The sequence below is a fragment of the Oenanthe melanoleuca genome, chromosome 19 (genome assembly GCF_029582105.1).
Source record: "Oenanthe melanoleuca isolate GR-GAL-2019-014 chromosome 19, OMel1.0, whole genome shotgun sequence".
Classification (NCBI taxonomy): domain Eukaryota; kingdom Metazoa; phylum Chordata; class Aves; order Passeriformes; family Muscicapidae; genus Oenanthe; species Oenanthe melanoleuca.
In genome coordinates this window covers 2,384,009-2,407,152 of record NC_079352.1, presented here as the reverse complement: position 1 = coordinate 2,407,152, position 23,144 = coordinate 2,384,009, and the positions used below count along the sequence as shown (strand labels likewise).

Here is a 23,144-nt window from a genome sequence, read left to right as displayed (position 1 = left end):
CACTTCCCGCTTCCCCCGGTAGTGGCGGCGGCGGCGGCGGGTGGGCGCGGGGCCGTGAGGGAGCCGCTGCTGCCGCCATGTCCGAGTGCTCGGCGCTGCAGTTCGTCAGCCCCTACGCCTTCGAGGCCATGCAGAAGGTGGACGTGGTGCGCCTGGCCGCGCTGAGCGACCCCGAGCTGCGGCTGCTGCTGCCCTGCCTCGTGCGCATGGCGCTGTGCGCGCCCGCCGACCAGAGCCAGAGCTGGGCGCAGGACAAGAAGCTGATCCTGCGGCTGCTCTCGGGGGTCGAGGCCGTGAACTCCATCGTGGCGCTGCTGTCCGTGGATTTCCACGCGCTGGAGCAGGACGCCAGCAAGGAGCAGCAGCTCCGGTAACGCAGAGAGCGGAGATCTGTGGCTTTTCCAGCTGTTCCAGTTGTTGCAGCTGTTTAAAGCCCCGGCCGTTCGTGTCCCTTGCTGATCTCGCAGGAAAGCCCTGGGCTGTGTTTGTGTTTGTGTGTCCTGCGGGTCTGTTCCCCCGAGCTGGGCGGAGGGTGTGGGATGCACTGGGAAGGGCTGGGATGGCTCTGGGATGAAGGCACAGCTCAGGTGGATGCGCTTTCCTCACTGTTTGTGCTGCTGGGCAATAGAAACACTTCGAAATTTGGATAATGCACTGAATTAACTTTCTTGCACTGCAATCACAGCAGTCTTTGCAGATCTGTGGCAGTGTAGAGGAGATCCCTAGAGAGCCGCTGCCTTCCTTTAACCAGAAGCATGTGTCTTTGCAGGAACCTTTAATACTTGTTTTGAATTGTGTGCCAGGCACAAGCTGGGAGGTGGCAGTGGAGAAAGCATCTTGGTGTCACAGCTGCAGCACGGGCTGACGCTGGAGTTTGAGCACAGTGACTCTCCTCGGCGGCTGCGGCTGGTGCTCAGTGAGTTACTGGCCATTATGAACAAGGTGAAATTCCTCATAAGTGGATATTTGTGGGTTTTAGGTTGCCCTCTGCACTGGTTCTGTTTCTGGTGCTGCTGTTGGTGTGAGCACTCTTCTTCAGTTCTTACCTGCTTTATCATTATTCAGAATCTCAGTCTGATGAACAGTTGTGCTTAAACTCTTTGTGACTTCCTAAAGAAAGTATTTGCTGATGTTATAGAGATTTTATAATATCCTGTACTCAAACATAATGTGATTTGGTGATCTATCAGTGCAGAAATAATTTGGAAATGAAGTGATGACTTTTCTCCATCCATTTTTTGCTTCTATTGCAGTGTGATATTAGCCATCATATTTCTCTTCCCCCACTTCCTTGTTCACCAAACATATTATTTTGCTTGTATAAACTTAGAATGTCAGTGAGCTATTTTTCTTCTGAAAAGAAGCAGTGATATCATCTGTGTTAAAGTATTTCCAGTAGTAAATAGTTCTTATTCTACAAATTTTTCCTGCTTGTTCTATGTTGATAGCTTTATGTTTTTGGCAGTTTTTAATCTATTAAACACGTTGAATTAAAGCAGATTTAGACAAATTGCTTGATAAAACCTGCTCACTGATGATAAATGTTTTTCAGGTGTCAGAATCAAATGGTGAGTTTTTCCTCAAATCTTCTGAGCTTTTTGAGAGTCCTGTTTACCTGGAGGAGGCAGCAGATGTTCTCTGCATTTTGCAAGCAGGTGTGTGGTGCTCCTGTATTTATGGTGTTTTCTGACCTCTCCCAAACGTAACAGAACAACTTTGGGAGCTGTTGTTACAGATATAAGATTAATCCAAGCTCTTGGAAACAGGGTTTTTGTTTCCCAGTGAAACATTGTGACTTTCAACACCATCTTTCCATGCAGAGCTGCCATCACTGTTGCCAATAGTGGATGTGGCCGAAGCTCTGCTGCATGTTAAGAATGGAGCCTGGTTCCTTTGCCTTCTGGTGGCCAATGTCCCTGACAGCTTCAATGAGGGTGAGTTACAGCTTCTTCTCCAGCTTTTGAAATGATTTCTAAACCATGAGTTGTACAGGTTTGAACTGCTGGTGCTGGGCTCAGCTGTGTGCCACAGCTTTTCATCTCTAGGTCACTGTCACAAAGGCTGATTGGGCAGGGAATGGCTGGGCTGAGAACCTCCCCTATCCCTGCTGACAGTTCTTGTCCCTTCCATTGAGCCATGATGATTTCATTGGGAAGGGCAGGTTTGCTGAGAGCTGCTGTTGGATCTCTAGTGTGCAGAGGTTTGATTAAGAACGGCGAGCGGCAGGACGAGGAGAGCGTCGGCGGCCGGCGCAGAACCGAAGCTCTCCGGCACCTGTGCAAGATGAACCCTTCCCAAGCCCTGAGGGTGCGGGGCATGGTGGTGAGTCTGACATGAGAATCATCACTGAGAACCTTCCTGAGGCTTCAAACACAAACAAAGATGTCTGATCCTGAGTGTTTTATCCAGGTGGAAGAGTGTCACCTGCCGGGTCTCGGTGTGGCTTTGACCTTGGATCACACCAAGAACGAATCCTCAGATGATGGAGTCAGTGACCTGGTGTGTTTTGTGAGTGGTTTGCTGCTTGGAACAAATGCAAAGGTTCGCACGTGGTTTGGAACTTTCATCCGAAATGGCCAACAGGTAGGAAAAGCTTTGGAGGTTCTGCTTTTAAAAAAATATTCTTGTAGCTTTCTGTAACTCTTCTGGGTGTGTGCTGCACATTTGTGTGAATGCACATAAAGCCTATTGCACTTCTTGGAGGCACCTTTACAAGGCAACCTCTTCTTCTGGGGCTCTCAGGTCTATAAATAATGTCCCTGAAGGCAGCAGCTATTTGGTTGTTCTCCTGAGAGGTTTTTAGGCATAGAAACCAGGAAATTATACATTTGTAATATTTACCTGATAAATATGTTCGTCCTCAGTGTTCACGGTGGGAAGATGTATCAGTGTTCACAGTAGGAAGATGCATCAGTGTTCACAATGGGAAGATGCATCTTGACTTGCTTAGGTGACTTAGTTAGAGCTTGAAACTGAAAACTGAATTTTAAAAAATAACCCTCTTCCTTTGACTGCAGAAACTCTTATATAATACGTTGCCCAGTGGGCTGAATTTGACATTGTTCTCATCTTTTAACCTCTTCCACAGAGGAAGAGAGATAACATCAGCTCTGTGCTGTGGCAAATGAGGAGGCAGCTGCTGCTGGAGCTGATGGGGATCCTGCCCACGGTGCGCAGCACGCACATTGTGGAGGAGGCGGAGGCCGACACGGAGCCCAACGTGTCGGTGTACTCGGGGCTGAAGGAGGAGCACGTGGTGAAGGCCAGCGCCCTGCTGCGCCTCTACTGCGCCCTCATGGGCATTGCTGGCCTCAAGTAAGGAGCCTTCTCATACTCTGGGCTTTGGGCACTTCTGTCTGAATGCCACTGTGTCCTCAAAACCTGTGGCAGGACTCAGCAATTTCAAAATCACTTCTGCAGACTTGTTAAGAGAACTCTAAACCCACGTGGTTGGAGCAGTGTGGAGTATATCAGCTATTTTCTAGCAACATTGTATGGATTTTGAATTTCTATTCCTTTGCTTTCACTCTTTAGAGAGTGCTAATGTAACATCTATATGCATTGTTACTTTTAATTTAAGTAGTTTGTACTAAAAGGCAAGATAATCAAATGCTGCTATTAACCACATTGTTGGGGGCAAATGGAGCAGAAAGACATAAACATGACATCCGATTCAACTCCATTTTCACAGTTCTTATATGTAAAGCTAAAGATGTTTGCCTTCTGCATTGTTGTTAAAAAGATAAATTTTATGCTGAAATTCTTAAAATAACGGGGAAGTTTTCTCACTGTTGTCTCTTAACAGAGATTTTTATGCCTTTAAATTCAGAGCAAATTACCACCTTGATAGATTGAATAACAGGGAAAATTCAATCTTTAACCATTGTGAGAGACTGGAAATGTGTTCCCTGTTGAATGCCCAGCTTTGTTTTGTTCTGTGTCCTGCTCAGGCCCACGGATGAGGAGGCTGAGCAGCTGCTGCAGCTGATGACGAGCCGCCCTCCCGCAACCCCGGCCGGCGTGCGCTTCGTGTCGCTGTCCTTCTGCATGCTGCTGGCCTTCTCCACCCTGGTCAGGTACTCTCAGTGCAGGAGGAGCTTTGCAACATCTGTTTTAGCCCCATTAAGGCAATGCCCTTTCCACAGCTGCAGAGTTATTTTTTCCCCTAATTCTTTATAAAATCTCTGTATGTTGGTGGAAGGGATTTGTCTCACTCTGTGGTTAGTGAATGGATATTTCACTCCTGTTTTATAGCAAGTCTTTTGAGAGGTGAGCATTACCATGAACTTAGTGTGAGTGGTTTTATGAAGACTGAAATAGGCCTGACTAATTCATTTTTTCATGGAACAAGTTCATGGCTAAATTCCTTAGAGAAAAGCAGTGCAAATAATTCAGGGGTGTAGCTTTCTGTTGGGTGCATTCCAGAAAGGAAGTTACCTGACAGTTGGCGTGACCTTTGTGCCAAATATCACTGCTTATCAGCAGCTGGATGCTGAAGTGAAGCAAAAAGTAAAAGTGGCAAAAAGTAAAAGTAAAGTGGCAAAAAGTCTCCTGGTGTAAGATTCTCAAATACTGGCTTTTCTGCAAGTGACAGTAAAACTAGCACTGGTTTTCTGGGAAAGGATCTATTCTGGATTTTCTCTGTGCAGCACCCCAGAACAGGAGCAGCTCATGGTGATGTGGCTCAGTTGGATGATAAAGGAAGAAGCCTACTTTGAAAGGTGAGAGCAGGCTGGATTTCTTTTAATGATTCCAGGAATCTCACATTTATTTATATTTCATTTACTTATGTCCTGTGTTTCTTCCTCTTTGTTCTCATCAGCATTTCTGGTGTGTCTGCTTCCTTTGGAGAGATGCTGCTCTTGGTAGCCATGTATTTCCACAGCAACCAGCTCAGTGCCATCATTGATTTGGTCTGCTCCACCTTGGGAATGAAGGTCAATCTTAAACTATTTCTAGCCTGTGCATTTGTCTATTAAAATCAGCTTTTTTTATTGAGTTTTGGTACCTTGGTATTTACTTTACTTTTGCTATAAAAAACTTTATTTTTACTAAATCTAAAATAAATATAACCTGAAAAATGAGTTAATAATTTATCTGGAAGAACATTAAAATGTGCATAGCTCTTGATACAGAGGAACTTGATTATAAAAGTATCTCTAAAAACTGCTGCCCTGTTGAAATCATTATTTCCAAGAAATTAACTTTTTAGAACTAACTGAAGTAGTTTCCAAATTGAGCTGCAGAGTTTATGTTTAAAATAGTTAAAAGAAGTATCTATATATGTAAAAATTAATTTCACTTAAATTGTCAAAGGAGATTTGCCAACAATTCACTCTCATGAAAGTGTCTCACCAGATGTAAAAGCTGGGGAGGGAGTTTTTAGGACAAGGAAGACATGGGGTGAAGAACTTTGACATTGGAAAATGTTTCTGTTTGACATTTGATACAGATGTGACTGGGATACCAGGAAAACAGACAAGTTTTAAAAAGTTTTCTAGAAGTTAACTGTTTATAATAAATTTGCAGTCCTTAGTTATAAGAAAGATAGAACTTGCAATTCTAAGTCCTTTCTTCTGAATTTCAGATTGTTATTAAGCCCAGCTCACTCAGCAGAATGAAGACAATCTTCACACAGGAGATTTTCACTGAACAGGTATTTTCAACCTGGAGATTTGTTTTATTCCCCCTTTGCCTTTTCCTTTCTCTTTGGGGTATTCCCCAAAAATAAGGAGGTGCCAGTCAGGGTGTGGCTGTGTGACCCTGTGCCTTGTGCTGAGGGGTGTTTTTCTGTTTGTTGTCTCTTCCCTCAGGTGGTCACAGCCCATGCAGTCCGTGTGCCTGTGACAGGCAGCCTCAGTGCCAACATCACTGGCTTTTTACCCATCCACTGCATTTACCAGCTCCTGAAGAGTCGTTCCTTCACCAAGCACAAAGTGTCCATTAAGGTACCTCCTTTGTTTTATTTCTGTTTGTAATTCTGAATGCTGATGAGGCTTTTAGGCTGGTTGACTTACAGGAGCAGAATTCTTGATGAGTCTTGTACCTTCCTACCATGTAATTTGCAAAGGAGCTGTGTTTTAAGTCAGGATGTTGTGTTGCAGGACTGGATCTATCGGCAGCTCTGTGAAACCACCACCCCACTGCACCCCCAGCTGCTTCCCCTCATTGATGTCTACATTAACTCCATCCTCACTCCTGCATCTAAATCCAACCCAGAGGCCACCAACCAGCCTGTCACAGAACAGGAGATCCTCAATGTTTTCCAAGGACTCTCTGGGGTAATCATCTTGTTTGGATCTTTCTTGTACTTTATGTGGACGTGGTTCAGGGTTTTGTATTTGTGTTGCTTCACTTTTTGTTTTCACTGCCTGTAAGCTCCCTCCTGCTACAGTGACAGTCATATTTTGAAGTGAATCTTATTGCTCAGATACTTATATTTGTGGGTAAATCCAAATTTTTTACCAAGAATAAAGAATTCAACCTGACCTTTGTGTGTGGTTTTATGTGCAGGGAGAAAATACTCGTCCCACGCAGCGCTTCAGCATCACCACACAGCTGCTCGTCCTCTACTATGTCCTGTCCTATGAAGAGGCACTGCTGGCCAACACAAAGATTCTAGGTAAATGTGAGAGCATCAGGGGGAGCAGATTAACTGGAAATTAGGTGTAAAGAGGAGAAAAATTCATGCTTCTGTCAGATTTAAGCACAGCATAAAACTTTTAGAAGTTTGGATTGAATAAAACATTGCTGTAGAGATTCAGGACATAAAGTTCCTGCTAAAACTCTCTGGTAGAGTAGTTTGTTTTGAAGATTAAAAGAGCTCCAAGCTAAGTTACAAGAAATGAGCATCTAATTAATGTGACAGCAATTAACAAAGACTTCAGAATTATTTGAGATCTTCATTTGTTCACATGTCATCAAACTTGCACACACTTTTTTTTGAGTTGGCAATTTTATAGTTGGAAATAATTAATGATCCCATTTTTACCTTTGATATGAAGACTTTAAATCAGTTCTAAAGGACTGTTGTAAAATTAAACTTCAGTGAAAATTCAGTGTTTATATCTGGTGTGGTTTTACCAGCCCTTTTTAAGGTACAAAACTTCCAATATTCTTCAGTCTTTTTTTTTTGTGTTATTCAAGGAAGTCTGAGGTACTCTAAAACTAATTCCAGATATTTGATATTTTCTTGATTTTGCCAGGCTAATACAGAGACAAGTGCTTTACATTTTCCTTATTGATCCAGTTGGAGAAATACTTGTTTTTAGCTGTGACTGCTACATGTGGTTTCTTGTCCTGTTCCCTTGTAGCTGCAATGCAGAGAAAGCCCAAGTCCTACTCCTCAGCACTGATGGATCAGATTCCAATCAAGTACCTCATCCGCCAGGCACAGGGGCTGCAGCAGGAACTGGGAGGTAAACACGTGTCTGGAGGTCTAAAGTGCATGAGAAGGAAGGCTGAGTGTTCTCAGCTCAGTGGCTGTTGCTTTTTTCGTGGCTTGCTTTCCTTTTTCTTGCTTTGAAAATCTGTCAGAGATGTTTGAAGAGTCAAAATGAAAGTGTGAGGAAAGCAGTTCCTTTTAGAGTAGGTCTTACCTCCCTAGGGCAGGTTTTAGGGTAGGAATTATCTGGGAATGTTGAATATTCCAGGCTGAGTTTAGGAGTTACTTTCCCAGGAGTAACTTTTGCTCTCTGTTGGAGTTGGAGTGTCAGGCTGTGAACATGCACCTCACTGAGCTGCTGGGCAGAGATTCAGCTCAGGGGCTGAAATAAAAGGCATAGATGTGTTCAGCTGATAGTGGCAGCTGCTCAGATCTGAGCTGTGGATGTCCCTGATGTCCCCAAGGGTTGCACTCTGCCCTGCTAAGGCTCCTGGCCACCAACTACCCCCACCTGTGCATCGTGGACGACTGGATCTGCGAGGAGCAGATCACCGGCACCGACGCCCTGCTCAGGAGGATGCTCCTCACCAACATGGCCAAGAACCACTCCCCCAAACAGCTCCAGGAAGGTAAAGAACTTCATTCTTCCCAAATTGGTTTGAATATAGTAGATTTGGAAGTGTGTGATTATACTGCATTTGTATAACCAAAATGCTTCAAATGTCAGAAGTCCATTTCTACCAAGATGCTTCTGTTTGTTGATGTTTCTGTTTGTTGTTTCTGTTTTACAGCCTTTTCCATGCTGCCTGGAAATCACACCCAGCTGATGCAGATCCTGGAACATTTGACCCTTCTCTCAGCTGGAGAATTGATCCCCTATGCAGAAGTGTTGACCTCGAACATGAATCTCTTGCTGGAAGCTGGAGTCCCACGGGGGATCCTGCAGGCTGTCAATAAACTCTGGATGGTTCTGAACACTGTCATGCCCAGAAGGTATCAAGGCTCAAAATACTGTTTGGTTTCTTGGTGCACATAGGTGGGAGGCCACTTTTTCTTTAAGAAATAGTCACACAATGCGTTTATCTGGGAGATTGGAGGCTGTGACTGAATAGAATGTGAGGAGCTGCATTTTTTTAAGTTTGTTGACATTTTGAACTTTTGCATTTAAAAGGAAGGTGGTTCTCATTCTCAGGGGAAAGGAAGTCTTCATTTTAAAATACAGAGTATGGTTTTATAGTGTCCATTGTTTGTGATGAATTACTGATGGAACTGGAACTCACTTTGGTCAGAAAATGTCTTTTTTATGAAGTGGATAATCTATGTCAGTGAAAACTGCTGGAAGTCCAGGGACTGTAAATTAACTGCACCTTGTTTGACTTCAAGGGCTGCAAATGGGGTTTTTGCTACTTGATAGACCTAGAAAAACATGGCTGCTTAGGGAAACCCTTTTATAAATTTTCTATTTTAAAAATCATTAAAATATTCTCATTTTAGGTTGTGGGTGATGACTGTTAATGCCCTGCAGCCCTCAGCAAAAATCGTGCGCCAGCAGAAATACACCCAGAATGATCTGATGATTGATCCCCTGATTGTGCTGAGGTGTGATCAGAGAGTTCACAGGTGAGTGTCTGTGCTGCTGCACAGTCAGTGCTTAACATAAAGGTGTCCAGCAGAAAACTTCTAAAAGCTTTCAGCACTTCAGAACATCTCCTCAAATCACAGTTGCATCTGTGTTGTTTGAAGCTTGGCCTGAGGTCTGTGGAGCTGTGCCTGCTGTTGCAGCATTTCATCCTGTCCAACTGTGCTTTGAAAACTTTGGGATTTGCACATGGCTCATCCATTTTGGATTTGGATGTGGGAATTTGTGCAGCCTGTTGGAAATGGCTGCTGCCACGTGGTGGTGCCTGAGGTTTGGCCTGTAGGTTATTCCATCCTTTTGGGCACCAGTTTCTGCCAGTAGGTGCTGCTGATGGATGTGACAGAGGCAGGTTTGCTCCATTTCCCAGGGGAATCTTTGCAGTACTTGGAAATTGGTTCCTCCAGATGTCAGCAATGCCAGAGGAGATGCTGTGGTGCTCCAGCCTTTGGGAATGCTTTCAGTTTGTTCATGTTACTGAAATGTCTTTGTTTTACTGTTCCCATCTCAGGAGTCCTCCTCTGATGGATATCATTTTGCACATGTTGAATGGATATCTTCTTGCTTCCAAAGCTTACCTTAATGCTCACCTGAAGGAAACAGCAGAGCAGGACATCAGGCCATCCCAGAACAATGCAATGGGCCCAGAGGCCCCAGAAGTTACAAGGGAAGAGTTAAAAAATGCTTTGCTTGCTGCTCAGGTAAGAGGGAAGAAATGAATATTCCATGATGTGAGGAAAAACAATGATGAAAGAGAAGTGCAGACACAGGAAATTAAAAAGTGAGGTCTTTTAAATTCTTTTTTTTTTACCAGCTTCTGTTACCATGGAAAAGAAAGCTGCTTCTGTATTCAGGTGGTTAAATACTTTCTTTTTCTAGTCTGAGGCTTTGTGCTGATGTACTGCTTTGATAGTGCTTGTTCTGTCAGAACAGCCCTTTTGCTTTGATGCTTGTGTGATGCAGAGGCTGTTCCTGAGTCTGGATTTGGAGCAGTAAAACATCAGTAAATGTGACAGACCCATGCCTGATCATCTGAAAGGTGTTTCAGAGAAGCAGCCAGCACTGGAAGGTGGGAGGCTGAAGGATGGTTCACTTCCTTAGCTTGACATCATGGAAATTCTTGAGTAATCCTGTTCCACAGACATCTCTTCATTCCTCTGTCTGGAAAAATGTCACATAGGGAGTTCCCATTATGATATGATTTTTGAGTTAATAGGAAGTTTTATATTTAAATGAGCAGGGTGATGAATACTGTGATTTACATGGCCCTGTGCATATTTTAGCTGCTCTGGATGCTTTAAGGGACCAATAGATATTTATTTTGAACCAATATGAGATTCCACTGAATTTACTCTTTTCATCTGTGATTATGATATTTTGTTAGATTTAGCCTTTTTTTTCTTTGCATCTTGATTGAGATAAAGTGTTGAAGTTTTTTAAATTTTCTACAGGATTTATGATTCTTGAGCTGAGTCATTTTCATTCTGTACTTAAATCTATAGGTAGAAATCCTAATTCCATTGCAATCTTCCATTTCTTAAATTGTCCTTATTTTGTGTTTGATTTGTTTTAGTTCACTGGGGGTTTTTAAACATCTCCTGTGGCTTTTCTCCCCAGGACAGTGCTGCTGTGCAGATCCTCCTGGAGATCTGCTTGCCTACAGAGGAAGAGAAGGGCCAGAGCAGCAGTTCTGAATTGCTGAGGGATGTGCAGAGCCCCCCGAGCCCGCAGGGGGCGGAGGAGGAGCAGCAGGAGGAGGAGGAGGAGCAGAGTTTGCTGTGCAACCTGCGGGAGGTGCAGTGCCTGATCTGCTGCCTGCTGCACCAGATGTACATTGCTGACCCCAACATCGTCAAACTGGTGCATTTCCAGGTCTGCTGCACGCCAGGGCTCTGCTCTGGTTTGCAGGGGGAGGGCTGTGGACCTGGCTGTGAGCCAGGGGCAGGGCTCAGGGGCTGCTGGATGTTCTTCAGGGATGGTAAAAACCCACTTCTCTCCTTCCTGTCCCCCAGTTTGCAGGGCTCACACTTCCTCCCTGTTTCAGTGCTTGGTGTCCTGGTTGTGGTGAGAAGGCAGCACCCAAGCTCTGCCTGTTCTCATCATTAAACCCCTCCTCTGTGCCTCTGCCTTTCCAGTTTGGGTATCTAGGCCAAGGGAAGCTGCCCTAATCATCCTGTAATTACTTGTTCCACATCTTCTGTGGGTTACTTTTTTCTTGCCATGGTTTTAAATTAATATTGTCATTATTCAAAATTAATTTGGCTTCAAATATAAACATCTCCTTATCTTTCCTTGTTGTTAGGGCACAGTTTATCTCTTTAGAGTGGATAGGACAAAGGTTGGCCCTGCAAAAGCAGCTCAGCACCTTAAAAAAAAAAAAAAAAAGAGGGGAAAGATCAGCAATTAAAAACTATAAATGTGGTTTTAATGCATATTAAATTGCTCCTTGGCAGATGGCAGACTCTTTACAAGGAGTTAATTTGCCTTGACCTGGAACTGATTAAGTGATAAAAAAGTCATTATGGGGCAGTTGTGAAATGAGCAAGTTGGGGCTGATGGTGAAATTTGGAGCACAGGAAAGACACAGAAGGAAAAGGTCACTGCAGTCTGCTTTCCTTTGGGGAGTGGGGAGAGAGCTGCCATGCAAACAATCACTGAATGTTGAGGATAAAGAGCTGATTCAGACCTGGGTGTGTATCCAGCCTGCCTCTTGTTGCCCTGGCATTACAGGCCTGCTGTAAACTGTGAACAAAGGGAGTTATAAACACATTAATTTTGAAACAAAGCATTAACCCAACTGTAATTTAAGGTCTTAGTTGAAGCAGACTTTTTAAAACACCTGTGACATATTGACACATGTGTTTTCTTAATCCCACAGGGTTATCCCTGTGAGCTTCTGGCACTGACAGTGGCTGGGATCCCATCCATGCACATCTGTCTGGATTTCATTCCTGAGCTCATTGCCCAGCCTGAACTGGAAAAACAGGTACAGTGCACTCACCTGACTGGGGAATCACTGTGGGTATTAACCCTGATGAAATATTCTGAGCGGGGAGAATAAAACAGGCACTGAAAACATCCTGTTCTAACTTGCCTGGGATATTCAGGTAATATTTGTAGCACTTTTACCTTAAATTAAAGGCCTGACATTGAAGGCAACTGGAATTTGTTGGGCTAAAGATTCCCTGTTTTTATATTAAACTAACTTTATAGTTGCTCTTATTTAATCCTTTCTAGTATTAAGTTACTGCTGATCAACTGAGGTTAAAACTAGAATATATCAGACCTAAATATCTTCTGCAAGGGTTGTGTTGCACATTGTGTGTTGCTTTATTGCCCATCATTAATGTTGGAGCAATAGTGTCTGGGGGAGATTTTTGAAACACTTTGATTAATGTAAAATATGTGTGGGTTATTTTTCTTGATACCAGCAGAAAAATAATCACAATAACTATTGTTAAGGTTTCCTTCATGGTAAAACAGAGAGTATTTCCTTACTGTTGAGTGTGGTGAAGAGCTTTGGACAGAAGTTGTAAAACATCCTGTAACTTCATTGCTTTTCTGTTTTGACAGATCTTTGCCATCCAGTTGCTCTCCTACCTGTGTATCCAGTATGCCCTGCCCAAATCCCTCAGTGTGGCTCGTTTGGCCATCAATGTGATGGGGACCCTGCTCACAGGTACCACCCCAGCACCCCCAAAACTCCCTGCTGTGGGAGCCTGCATCATTTCTCTAGGCTGAATGCAGTTTTGTCTGTCTAATTGTGAAAGTTAACAGTTCTTGGTTGGATTTTATAATCATTTATTTTTACCTCTGCATTTGCTCCTCCTTGGCAGTCCTGACCCAGTCCAAGCGTTACACGTTTTTCATGCCCACCCTGCCCTGCCTGGTGTCCTTCTGCCAAGCCTTTCCTCCCCTCTATGAGGACATCATGTCCCTGCTGATCCAGATTGGACAAGTTTGTGCCTCTGATGTTGCTACCCAGACACGAGACTTCGACCCCATCATCACCCGTGAGTCAGGGCCCGTGGGAGCTGCCCAGGGGGTCAGAGCAGGGGAGTGAGGCAGGAATGTCCTGCTGGCTCTGGAAATACCCTGGGGTGAGGCATGGAATAGTGCTGGCTCAGCTTTGCAGTCTCTACATTTGTGTCATGGCTGGAAATAACAAATCTCAGCACTTATTTAGGTGCACTTTGCTTCTCCTGCTTTGTGTTCTAGGTCTCCAGCAGCTGAAGGAGAAGCCACACGATTTCTCAGGGCTCTGTAAAGATTCCTCCAGCAAAAGCTGTTCCAGGGACACTGCCAGCCTGGACCCTGATGTTCAGCTGTGCCAGTGTGTGGAAAACACCATCATTGAAATAATTAACATGAGTGTCAGTGGAATTTAGAAAAAACTCCAGGGAAGCTGGCCTGTAGCTTTCCCTCTCTTTATGGTGCCTAAATTTGGAAAAAGCTGTGAAAGTGGAATGAGGAGCTGGAGCAGAATCCACATTTTTCATTCATCAGTTCAGTCATGGCTGAGAAGAAAATCCCTTCAACAGGATTTTGTTGCTTCCAGTGAAAACTTCTGATGGGATCAGTAAATAATTTCCAGGGAAACTGATTTTCAGGCTTGCTCAGCTCCTGAAGTGACACAGCAACACACCTGGAAGGGTTTTATAACATTGAAAAATGAATATTTATTTTGTTGGGCAAACAGCAAAATGATGGGTGAGAAAAATTGGGGATTGAAGTGCTTTGCTCGAGGTAAATGAGCTCCTTCCTGATCCAGGGCCTTGCAGAGCAAGTTGGAATAAAGGACTCCAAGGAATACTTGACAAAGTGGTGTCAAAAACTGTCACTGTCACACTGAGTTCTAAGAAAATTAGAAAATTTGTGTGTCAAACCATTGGTCAAAGCTTCAGTTCATGAGATCAGGAACTTAATTTAAAGATGAACCAGCCTTCACTGAGAGTTTGAAACTGGTCTAAAAAGTTTCTTTTAAAAAAAAGAGTACTGATAATAAAAATGAGCCATATAAATGGGTTTTTTAAAGAATACAGCTCAGATGGTTTTGTGTTTTAACTTTAAAAAAAGAGATAAAAAAGACTTTAAGAAATGAGTGTAGAGGTATCTTGAGCTGTCATCAGGATAAGATCAAAAAAAGAAATGGATGCTGAGGGATAAGGAGAGGAGGGACAGGGTTCAGCCATGCCAAAGCAATTCCAAGGCCAAATCCTTCCTGCTCCACCATGGATTTGGTTCTTTTGTGTCTGAGGATGGAATTCCCACGTGGAAATGTGGGAACCCCCCTGGGTTTGTGTTCCAGGATTCCTGTGCAACACCCCCTGTCACCATCTGCCTACCGAGTGTATTTTTGTCATCTTTATGTAAATTATGTAAATAATCTAAATGTATGTATTTTTTTTTTCTCCTCAGTTCCAAGTGTAATTTTATATGCTGTAGTGGTATTTAAATTAAAAAAAAAAACCAACAAAACAACAACAGTTTGACTGAAGTTCAAAGGGAGTTGCCTGTTTTGCTTTTAAGTTTTCCAGGTTTATCCCAAATTTCACCTGAGGGAAACACCTGGGGCACAGACACCTGGCAAGAGCAGGACTTGTGTGTGGCAGTAGTAGAAATGACACTTTTTTTTCAAAAACTTCATTTTTCATAGTGTTTTCTGTGCACTCTGCTTAAAAGAAGGATAATGATAATAATAATAATAATAATATGATAATAATATCGTAATGATATCCAGTAATAACATGCAATACTTATAAAATATTATAAAACATACTAAATACAAAACCAAGGTAATATAATGTTATAAATGAGAAACAAAAGTCTCGATATTCAACAAAATTTAGATTGCTTTATTTTAGACTTAAGTATTCTGGTTTATACAAACCGAATACTTCTATGATTAACACGGATCTTTTATCAGTTATCACAATTAACAATAAATATATTCATATTAATAATGATAAAAGCCAATAATAACTATATGAGCCAAAAGCGCGGTTGCCTGGCAACGTGCACAACCCGGAAGCCAAGGACGCGCCCTGTGATTGGCTGAGGTGGAAGGCGGGACCATACCAGTGTGCGCGTCGCTGATTGGCTGCGCGCGGCCCTTTCCTGTCAGCTGATTGGCTGCGGCGGCGGCGGGAAGGACGGAGGCGCTGAGGGGCCGTGAGGGACGCGGGGCCCTGAGGGACGCGAGGGACGTGAGGGACGCGGGGAGCGGCCGCTGGCGCCTCCGCCTCGCCGAGCACAGAGGGGAAGTGAACGGCCAGGTGCTGCTCTGGGGGCCGGGCTGGGGCGGCCCCATCGCTTCCTGAGCGCCGCCTGCCCTAGGCAGGCAAAGCAGCTCTGCCCAGATCGAGATGTGGCTGAGGGAGATGTGGGCACACCGCGAAGGGCCCTCCCTCCTCCTCAGGGGCGAGCTTAGTTCGGAGCTGTGCTCGTTTAGGCGAGTTCTCCTCCCTCAATGGGTTGGGTAAAGCCCTGGAGTGAGGTGGCTTTTCCTTTTGGAAGGAGGGGTTGGATATAAACTCCTGTCAGCGAGCTCCTTCTGCTAGAATTGCTTTTTCCTATTGGGAAACTCGATGGTGAAGCTGAATCGTGCCATTTATTGGTGGTTTTTTATGTATTTGTTTAATTATTAAAAGTCATATGAGGACACAAGTCAGTGGGTTAATTTATCCCTCAGTGAGTTAATTTATCCCTGGGAATCAGCCTGTTTAAAGTTGCTGTCTTATTTTGTCAGTGTTGAAAAACTATGAGGGAAAAAAACCCCTGTGTTGTTCAAAAATATTGTCTCTTAAAGCTGCTTATGCCTCCTCAATGTTTTTAGTTCAATAATTTCACCTTTTTAACACAGGGAAATTGTCTGGCTTCAGGGTAATAATCACAGACTATTAAAGTGGGTGATGCTCCTTTTCCCCTGACTAATTACTGTGTTATTTGTTGAAGAAAGGTGTTTTTAAACATCTCGTTTTTAAAGTCACTGTCTTGTTTTATTTTTCATTGTTATAAAATGTACAAACTGCTGTATGTTTGGGGATTATGATGTCTTGCAGTTCAAGCTGATGGATCTCTAGAGTTAAAAAACTGGCTGGTTTTGGTTGCTTAATATTCTGAAATGCTGATGTATGGGATAAATTCCTCTATTCCAGTTCTGTTCATATCCTCAGCTGTTACCATGTTAACAGTTTCCTGTTTTTATTTGGTGCTGCATTTGTTCCAGGCTTTGTTTGTTAGCATTGAGTTATTAATTCTGTATTTTAATTGTAGTTTTCAACCTGAAGTAAACGGGACAAAAACTGGCAATGCCTTCTGATGGGGCAGAATATACAATTGGGGGGGTGAAGATCCTCTTCCCCTGCAAGGCTTACCCCTCCCAGCTTGCCATGATGAATGCTGTGAGTACAACATGCCAGACTAAGAGCTTGTGTTTTCCAATATTTGGAATTTCCAAAATCTCTGTCAGCATTTGGAAAGCTGACACATTAAATTCAGAGCTTGCAGTATCTTGAGAATTTCAGTTGTAACCACTCAGTGCTCTCTGTCTTGTATCTGGACCATAGGTAGGGAATGGTGAAGGATGTTTTGGATTTGGGAGCATTTATGTCAAGAAAGAAGTTCCATGTGGTGTAACTATGTGGTTATTTATCTATGTATGCTGTAATAACAGCTGTATACAAATGTTCAAATTTTTAGGGGGGGAAAATGATTTAGTAAAACACGTTGTTTAAACAGAATAATTATATATAATAGTATTTCAATAAGTTTTCTCTTTTTTTTGGAGAATTTTTCAAAATTAATTAATGGATTTATATTTAAACATTTTTTAAAACTTTTAACCAGCGACAGGACAAGAGGGCACAGCCTTAAGATGTGCCAGGGAAAGTTTAGGCTGGACATCAGGATGTTATTGCTAAGATTAGTTAAAGACATCTGCTTTCTCTTCTTTAATTCTGTTTCTTTTATTCTCCTTAAAGATTGTTAAAGGTTTGAATAACAGGCAGCACTGTTTGCTGGAGAGCCCCACAGGAAGTGGCAAAAGTTTGGCATTACTTTGTTCTGCATTATCATGGCAGCAGGCTTTGTATGGTGAGTGTCTTAGAGACTGCACAATATTTATTGCAGAATATAAAATCATTAATTGTTTTTCATCAGCTTTTAACCATTTGGTGTCAGGTCTGGGTCCACCACCCCTTGCCTTAATGGCAGCATAAAGCAGTGATGCTAAGCTGGGTTTAGGTGCCATAAGGGAATGGGGCTCTTGGCACTTTGGAAGAGGTTCCTGCTGGGTTGTTGTGTGGATTGAATGGGAAGAGGGAGGATTTTCCTTTCTGTGCACTGCAGTTCTTGTTCACCTGAACTTTCATCTTCACTCTTATACACCTCTGGCTTTTGTGTTGAGTCTGGAGTGGCTTTTAATGACAGACTAATGACTTTGTCCCCCAGATAAATCAGTGCCCACCTCATCATGTGACAAGGACAGGAAGGCAGAGCCGTCCCCACCGTGTCACTGCAGGTGTCACTCCCAGCCTCAGAGCAGCGAGGCTGCACCCAGTGGGACTCCCAGTGCTCCTTGTTCTGCCAGTCATCCTGGCACAGGAACTTCCAGAAAAACTGGGAGCCCACTGACAAACACAGGTAACTTCATCCATAGGCAGCTAAAATTCTGCTGCTTTCAAGGCAGGGATGGTTTCTTTACCATCATAATAGCAGACATGGTTCTGCTCTGCACAGTGGTTCATGTGTCTAGAAATGTCTGTTTCCTACACCATATACATTTATGGTACTTTAGCAGTTACTATTTAAAATGTTTCCCTTATTCAATGCATCCCTAGTGATGGACATCCATTTTATTTTGTTAATTACAGAATGTAAGGAAAATGAAACACTAGCTTCAAAACTGTCTGCCAAAAAAAAGTTATCTCTTCGTGACAGTGAGAAGGATGATTTTCAAGTAGACAGGAAAAGGATTCGTCCTCTAGAAACAGAGCAGCAGGTGAGCAGACAGAAATAGTCTGGGTGTAGCTCAAACTCTAAAATCCCACTTAATGTTACAGAGGAGGCTGTAGGAAATAACTGAGTCATATCACAATCCCAGTTTAGATGACAGGTTTTTATTTTTATTTTTTATTTTTTTTTATTTGTTACAAAGGAGTTCATTGTTGCACTAAGTTCTTCATTATACCCTGCCTAAAATCTTTCACCTTTTAACAAGTAATATCCCCAAAATATCTATTCCCAGGTGATGGTATTATAAATTCTGTAAGTTTTGTAACAGTGGGAAAGCAAAGCTGAAAAGCTCAGCAATAACTACAGAGTCTTTTATAATTAAAACTTTATAGCTTTCCCTAATGACTTTTGTGTGGCTTAGATTTGGTTAACCTGTTGATGCCCGGTTACTAAAAGAGACTCAGCTGAAACAAAACCAGAACTGCCAGTGTGAGCACATCCCTCTGCCCAGTTAATTTTTACACTGTTTCTTTCCCCAGCAGCTTAGAAAACGTCACTGCTGTGCAAAAGGAGTGCAGTTGGTTGATGCTTTAGAAGTTTATCATCAGAGGAAAAATGGAGAGCTGACTGTTCACTCTGAAAAAAGCATGAAAACTGCTACCTTTTCTCCCCAAACAGTGAGTAATTCAGTAATACCTTTTACATCAGGAGTGTTAGTTCAAGAACAATTTTAAACAATATTTTCTGTGAAAGGGTTGTGCATGAAATGCAGCTTAATGAAGTTGGAGCAAACATTGCAGCTAATGCTAAGGTTCCTCTGTGTTTTCTTTTTTATTTCCACTTTTCTTAACAAAAGTGAATCTGTATTGTAGATAATTAGATAGGAGATAGTTTTTTATTAGTTTTGGAAACCTTTGTAGATTTTTGAGTAAGATTTGAAATGCTTTGTGCCACTGAGCTTCAATTGGTAGTTTGAAATCCAAACACCACCAGAGTGTGCTGTTGATTTTCAAATAGAGACATTCTCCCTTCTTGGCTATAAAATTTCCTTTGGTACTTTGGTGTGGGTACATGAAAAATTTGATCTGAAACTTCTAGAAATTTTTTGTCTAGAAGAAAATTGAAAACTACTTTGCTACATCTTTAGGAAGAAGTAATCTAAGAAGAAAGAAAGGGAGTTATTTCTGTTTAAGTTTCTTTTTAAGGATGAAAGAATAAGGTATTATTTTGCTGTGATGAACTTTCCCTTTAGCACACTGAGAACTTGTCTGGTATCAAGAAAATTGCAGAAAATAAAGCCTTATTTCTCATTAGTAGTTCTGAGCTTTAATTGCATTTAGTTTCCAACAGGAAGAGCATCACTTCACAGGCTGTTGGGTGTAAAAGTGCTTTTCTGGTTGTGGTTAGGACATGAAGTCAGCAGAGCTTCTGTTCAACACTTACCCTGATGGACTGTGTATTCAGGGTGATACAAGAATGATAACAGCATTGTCCTGTTCACTGAGGCTACCCTGCCTTTGGATGAGCTGTGTTTTACTGTGGCCAGTCCTCTGCTCCAAGCAGATTTAGTTTCTGATCAAGCCCTGTTTATACTACAAGAGGGAGAATGGGTTGGCTGGAGAGGCGCTGCCCAGCACTGCTGCATCCCAACACCTGCAGATGTGTGTGCCTGAGCATCCAAAGCTGTTCTCACTCCAGAGCCTGGGAATCCAACTCTGGCCCTCTGCTATTAACTCCTGCAAGGGAGGGCAGCTCCAGTGAGAGTTTAAAGGGGAAATTATACCCTCAGGGTACTCTCTTGATTACTTCTGTCAAAGCATATGGCCTGAGAAACTGGGGCAGCTGGGTTAAGGAATCCCCCTTTCTAGCAGGGAAAGAAAGTAAACAGTAAATGGAGAGTAGTGTAACAAACACTTGGGGTATCAAAAAACAACTGTGAAAAGAATCTGTCTTAATGTGCTAGCCCATTGCAGTTTAACATATTGCTTACAACCTGCACAATGGGGTTTGAGTGACTTCTGTTACACATTCCAGGGGACTGGCAGCCTGTTACAATCAGGGTCTGGACTCCAGAATGGGCTAATTTACCACGATGGGATGAAGAAAGTTGTGGATTTGTATTACATGCTCTCACCTGACACTGTATCTGATCCTTTTCCTGCTGATTGACGTTTTGAATGAGCTCTTTGAAGCAAGTTCCAGCTTAATTAAAACGTTTGCTTGGTTAGCAGTGATCTGTGAAAGCCTGTGATAAATATTGAACCGGGTTCACCTGCTGGTGACTGGGGGAGGATAAACAGCTGCTTTGTGTGCTTTAAACAAGAGGCTGCAGCAGCAGCAGAATACTGGGCTTTGAGAGCTTCCAAAGGAGCAGTTGAAAAGCTCTGGTAATGTCACTGCTGATATCTGCCTAGATTGTGCTTGTGTGATATTTCACACAAGAGACATTCACTGCTGCAGCATTCAGGTGCCTTTGTAACTGGGAAATGTAGATGGAGATATGAAGAACTCCTCTTACCTCTTTGTGTTTCAAAGATCACAGCCCCAGTGTTTGTTTAGCTCTATTTTACACACGGGACAGGGTGGTGGACTTGATTATTCCTTTTTTAATCGGACTTCCACGTTTTTGCCATATAAATATTGATGTGATAGGCTGTTTTATCTAGCCCTGACAGAAGTACAAACAAGCTGCATTAGCCTAAGGTCCATATAGGCTGATATCTGATCTCTAATGGCATCTGTTGCTGGGTGTTTCTCATTAAATACTGCACAAAGTACAGGAGGATCTTTTTTACTCTCCTCCAAATGAAAATCCCTCGTTCAGATTCCAACAGCTGAAAACAGGTTTAGTTCTGAAGCCAGAGGGTATTATGAAATACAATTCTGTTGTCTTAATATGAATTATTTCTAATCAGCTTCCTTCCCTAATTCCTTCATAGATAAATTGAAACATTTTCTAATTTTTGTTGCGTTTTGTGCATCTACAATATCTCTGTAGTATGAGTGTAAAAATTTGTGCTTTGAGGCAGCACTGCCAATAAAACTCCTTGTTCATGGAGACTTTTCTTTCTGTCTGCTGTAGAAATGGGAGAGGAACACCACATTAGGTGTTGCTATATGATATCCACAGTTGGTTCTGCTTAGAGAAATACAGAATTAAAATAGTTTGCCTTTAATAAAATTTAAAGATGGTATTTTAAGGATTCAAGTGCTAATCAACTCACTTGAGTAATGTGGAAAGAATATGAAGAACTCAATTTTTAAACTGTGTTTTAACTGATTTTCTAAAGTTTTTCTTCATGATGAAGGACCTTCTAAAAAGGTTTTATTTATTAATGGATTTGGGGCTAATGGTGGCTGTGGCTTTCAGAAATGCTGTGACTACTGCAGGCAGTTTTATTTCTTAACTACTTACTATAAAATCAGCCTGGGTTTACAACTTTCTCAATATTGTGGGTTTGAGTGTTTTTTGAACATAAAACTTTTTTCAAAGTTAAAGGTAACATTTTAGTACTGAAATAATGGCTAAAGTGCTTCTTAATGCCACTATTATACCAATTCCAAACCTCTTAAACCAAACTTTTAAGCCTACCTGTAAAATACTGTAATTTATAAGCCTCACACATAAGAACACATTATTTCTTTTTTTATGGAAAGGATAATATCTGATATTTTAAGCCAATCATAGGAGAACTTTTTGTTCATGTTTTTATATATTAATTTGAGCTGCATTTTCCTGTTGTTTTGTTCTAAGAACTCTTGCAAAAGAGCTGCCTGATGGGTCTTAATATTTTTCTATTATTTTTATTTGGCTTAGCAGTGAAATATTTTTCATATATTTATCTCTATGAATATAGAGGTAAAGTCTCATCTTGGTGTCCTGTGTTGTTTTTCCCTCTGAAAACACAGTCTTACTTGGATTCAAATTAAAAGATAGACATGTTCTACACAGTCACTGCTTCAGTTAAATTAATTTTTAGCTTGGTAATGTGGTTTTCATTATTTCCAGGAGCAAAGCAGAATGTGACTGATAGAAATATCAAGGTAGCATTAGCACTGGAGCTTTGTGTGTGAGCCCAGAGCTGGGCATTGCACGTATGTAACATATACCATATGTCAGCTGTTTCCTGCTTGCCTGGTGACAAGAGCGCCATTCATAACTCTTCTTTTTATCCTTTCAGTGAATAAGTAATTATTCAATATAGAAGGCAGGATATTTGGAACTGGCTATTTAATGTGGCAGCACAGGGTAATGAAATCTGCTGTTCCTGGCAACCTGAGAGGGGAATGTAACAATTCCAGCATGGTGTAACTTTATCTGCTTTGAGGCCTGTTTATTTGGCACATCAGTGAACCTTTTATCCCAGTGAGTGGCAGCTCCAGAGGGTTACATTTACATGCTCTCTATCATGTATTGTAATATTTAATGGCACACAAGGCTGAGTGGGGCTGAGGGTAACACGAACTTGCTTTTCCTTGGAGTGGAGCTGAAGACAGCTTGATCCCCAGAATTGTGGTGTAACACACAGCATGACTTAGCATTTGTTTATCATGGATAATCTTACTGATACACTTAAAGGAGGGAGGAGTACAGCTACATGCTGTTACCTGCACCACCACCTGGAGCCCAAACACAAACTCTTTGGCACTGACAGAACTCTTTATTTTTCATGAGAGGTGTGTTTGGACATGGTTACACTTGAGTTCCTTCTTTCCTATGTGTCTCTTCAAATTCATCATGACAATTTCATGTCAGTTGTTCAGTATTTCATGTTCTGAAAGACACTGCTTCTCTGGGAGGAAAAAAAAAAAGGCTTTTAGCAAATATTTTACAGGATTAGGTTCTGTTTAGAATTATTCCCTGTGTTTCTTTTATTCTCCTGGTTACTCCATGGCCTTTGGCAGAAAGGCACAGCAAACATGTTTCTAATGGAGAGTGTGTGGTATAGTCTGTTTTATCTGCACACTGAGTTCCTGGACTGTCTACACTTCTGCTTGCTTTAAGGAAAAAAACCTATTTTGAGTGTCTGTTCCAAGTTTTCTTCATTAAAGGTTTTGGATTCTTGATCACTGGAGCTGAAGCTTCAATGTAAGAAGCTTTATTTGCATTATTCACGTGTGTAAATATTCCACTGGATTAATCATTCTTTCTCATTGGGTTATGATAAA

At 42.1% G+C, this 23,144-nt stretch overlaps 2 protein-coding genes across 3 annotated transcripts in view; both read left to right on the top strand.

The window, feature by feature from the left end:
• Nucleotides 1-14,507, top strand: INTS2 (integrator complex subunit 2). The gene is made up of 24 exons (XM_056506835.1): nt 1-370; nt 804-942; nt 1,553-1,655; nt 1,821-1,934; nt 2,192-2,322; nt 2,410-2,583; nt 3,089-3,315; nt 3,951-4,076; nt 4,650-4,721; nt 4,823-4,937; nt 5,588-5,656; nt 5,814-5,948; nt 6,105-6,281; nt 6,514-6,622; nt 7,314-7,418; nt 7,849-8,013; nt 8,176-8,377; nt 8,879-9,004; nt 9,532-9,721; nt 10,638-10,892; nt 11,899-12,006; nt 12,594-12,699; nt 12,857-13,033; nt 13,239-14,507. Exons 1-24 carry the CDS (start codon nt 78-80, stop codon nt 13,406-13,408), a joined length of 3,588 nt encoding a protein of 1,195 aa, XP_056362810.1. The 5' UTR covers nt 1-77; the 3' UTR covers nt 13,409-14,507.
• Nucleotides 14,508-15,159: 652 nt separating this feature from the next.
• Nucleotides 15,160-23,144, top strand: part of BRIP1 (BRCA1 interacting helicase 1) — a 46,358-nt gene continuing 38,373 nt past the window's right edge. Inside the window, exons 1-6 of one of the 2 annotated variants that reach the window (XM_056506871.1) lie at nt 15,160-15,295; nt 16,296-16,423; nt 17,003-17,114; nt 17,472-17,663; nt 17,894-18,021; nt 18,518-18,652. In XM_056506871.1, the coding sequence (XP_056362846.1) occupies nt 16,331-16,423; nt 17,003-17,114; nt 17,472-17,663; nt 17,894-18,021; nt 18,518-18,652 (660 nt within the window). In that variant the 5' untranslated portion in view covers nt 15,160-15,295; nt 16,296-16,330. Of the gene's footprint in view, nt 15,296-16,295; nt 16,424-17,002; nt 17,115-17,471; nt 17,664-17,893; nt 18,022-18,514; nt 18,653-23,144 lie in introns of both variants that reach the window. The other variant, XM_056506870.1, reaches the window with a different exon arrangement.

Bases quoted from the DNA above. Each gene is read 5' to 3' on its own strand.
- INTS2 (XM_056506835.1), top strand. From the start codon at position 78: ATGTCCGAGTGCTCGGCGCTGCAGTTCGTCAGCCCCTACGCCTTCGAG. The intron at 8,378-8,878 runs GTATCAAGGCTC...TTCTCATTTTAG, and splicing joins AACACTGTCATGCCCAGAAG to GTTGTGGGTGATGACTGTTA. The intron at 13,034-13,238 runs GTGAGTCAGGGC...TTTGTGTTCTAG, and splicing joins CTTCGACCCCATCATCACCC to GTCTCCAGCAGCTGAAGGAG.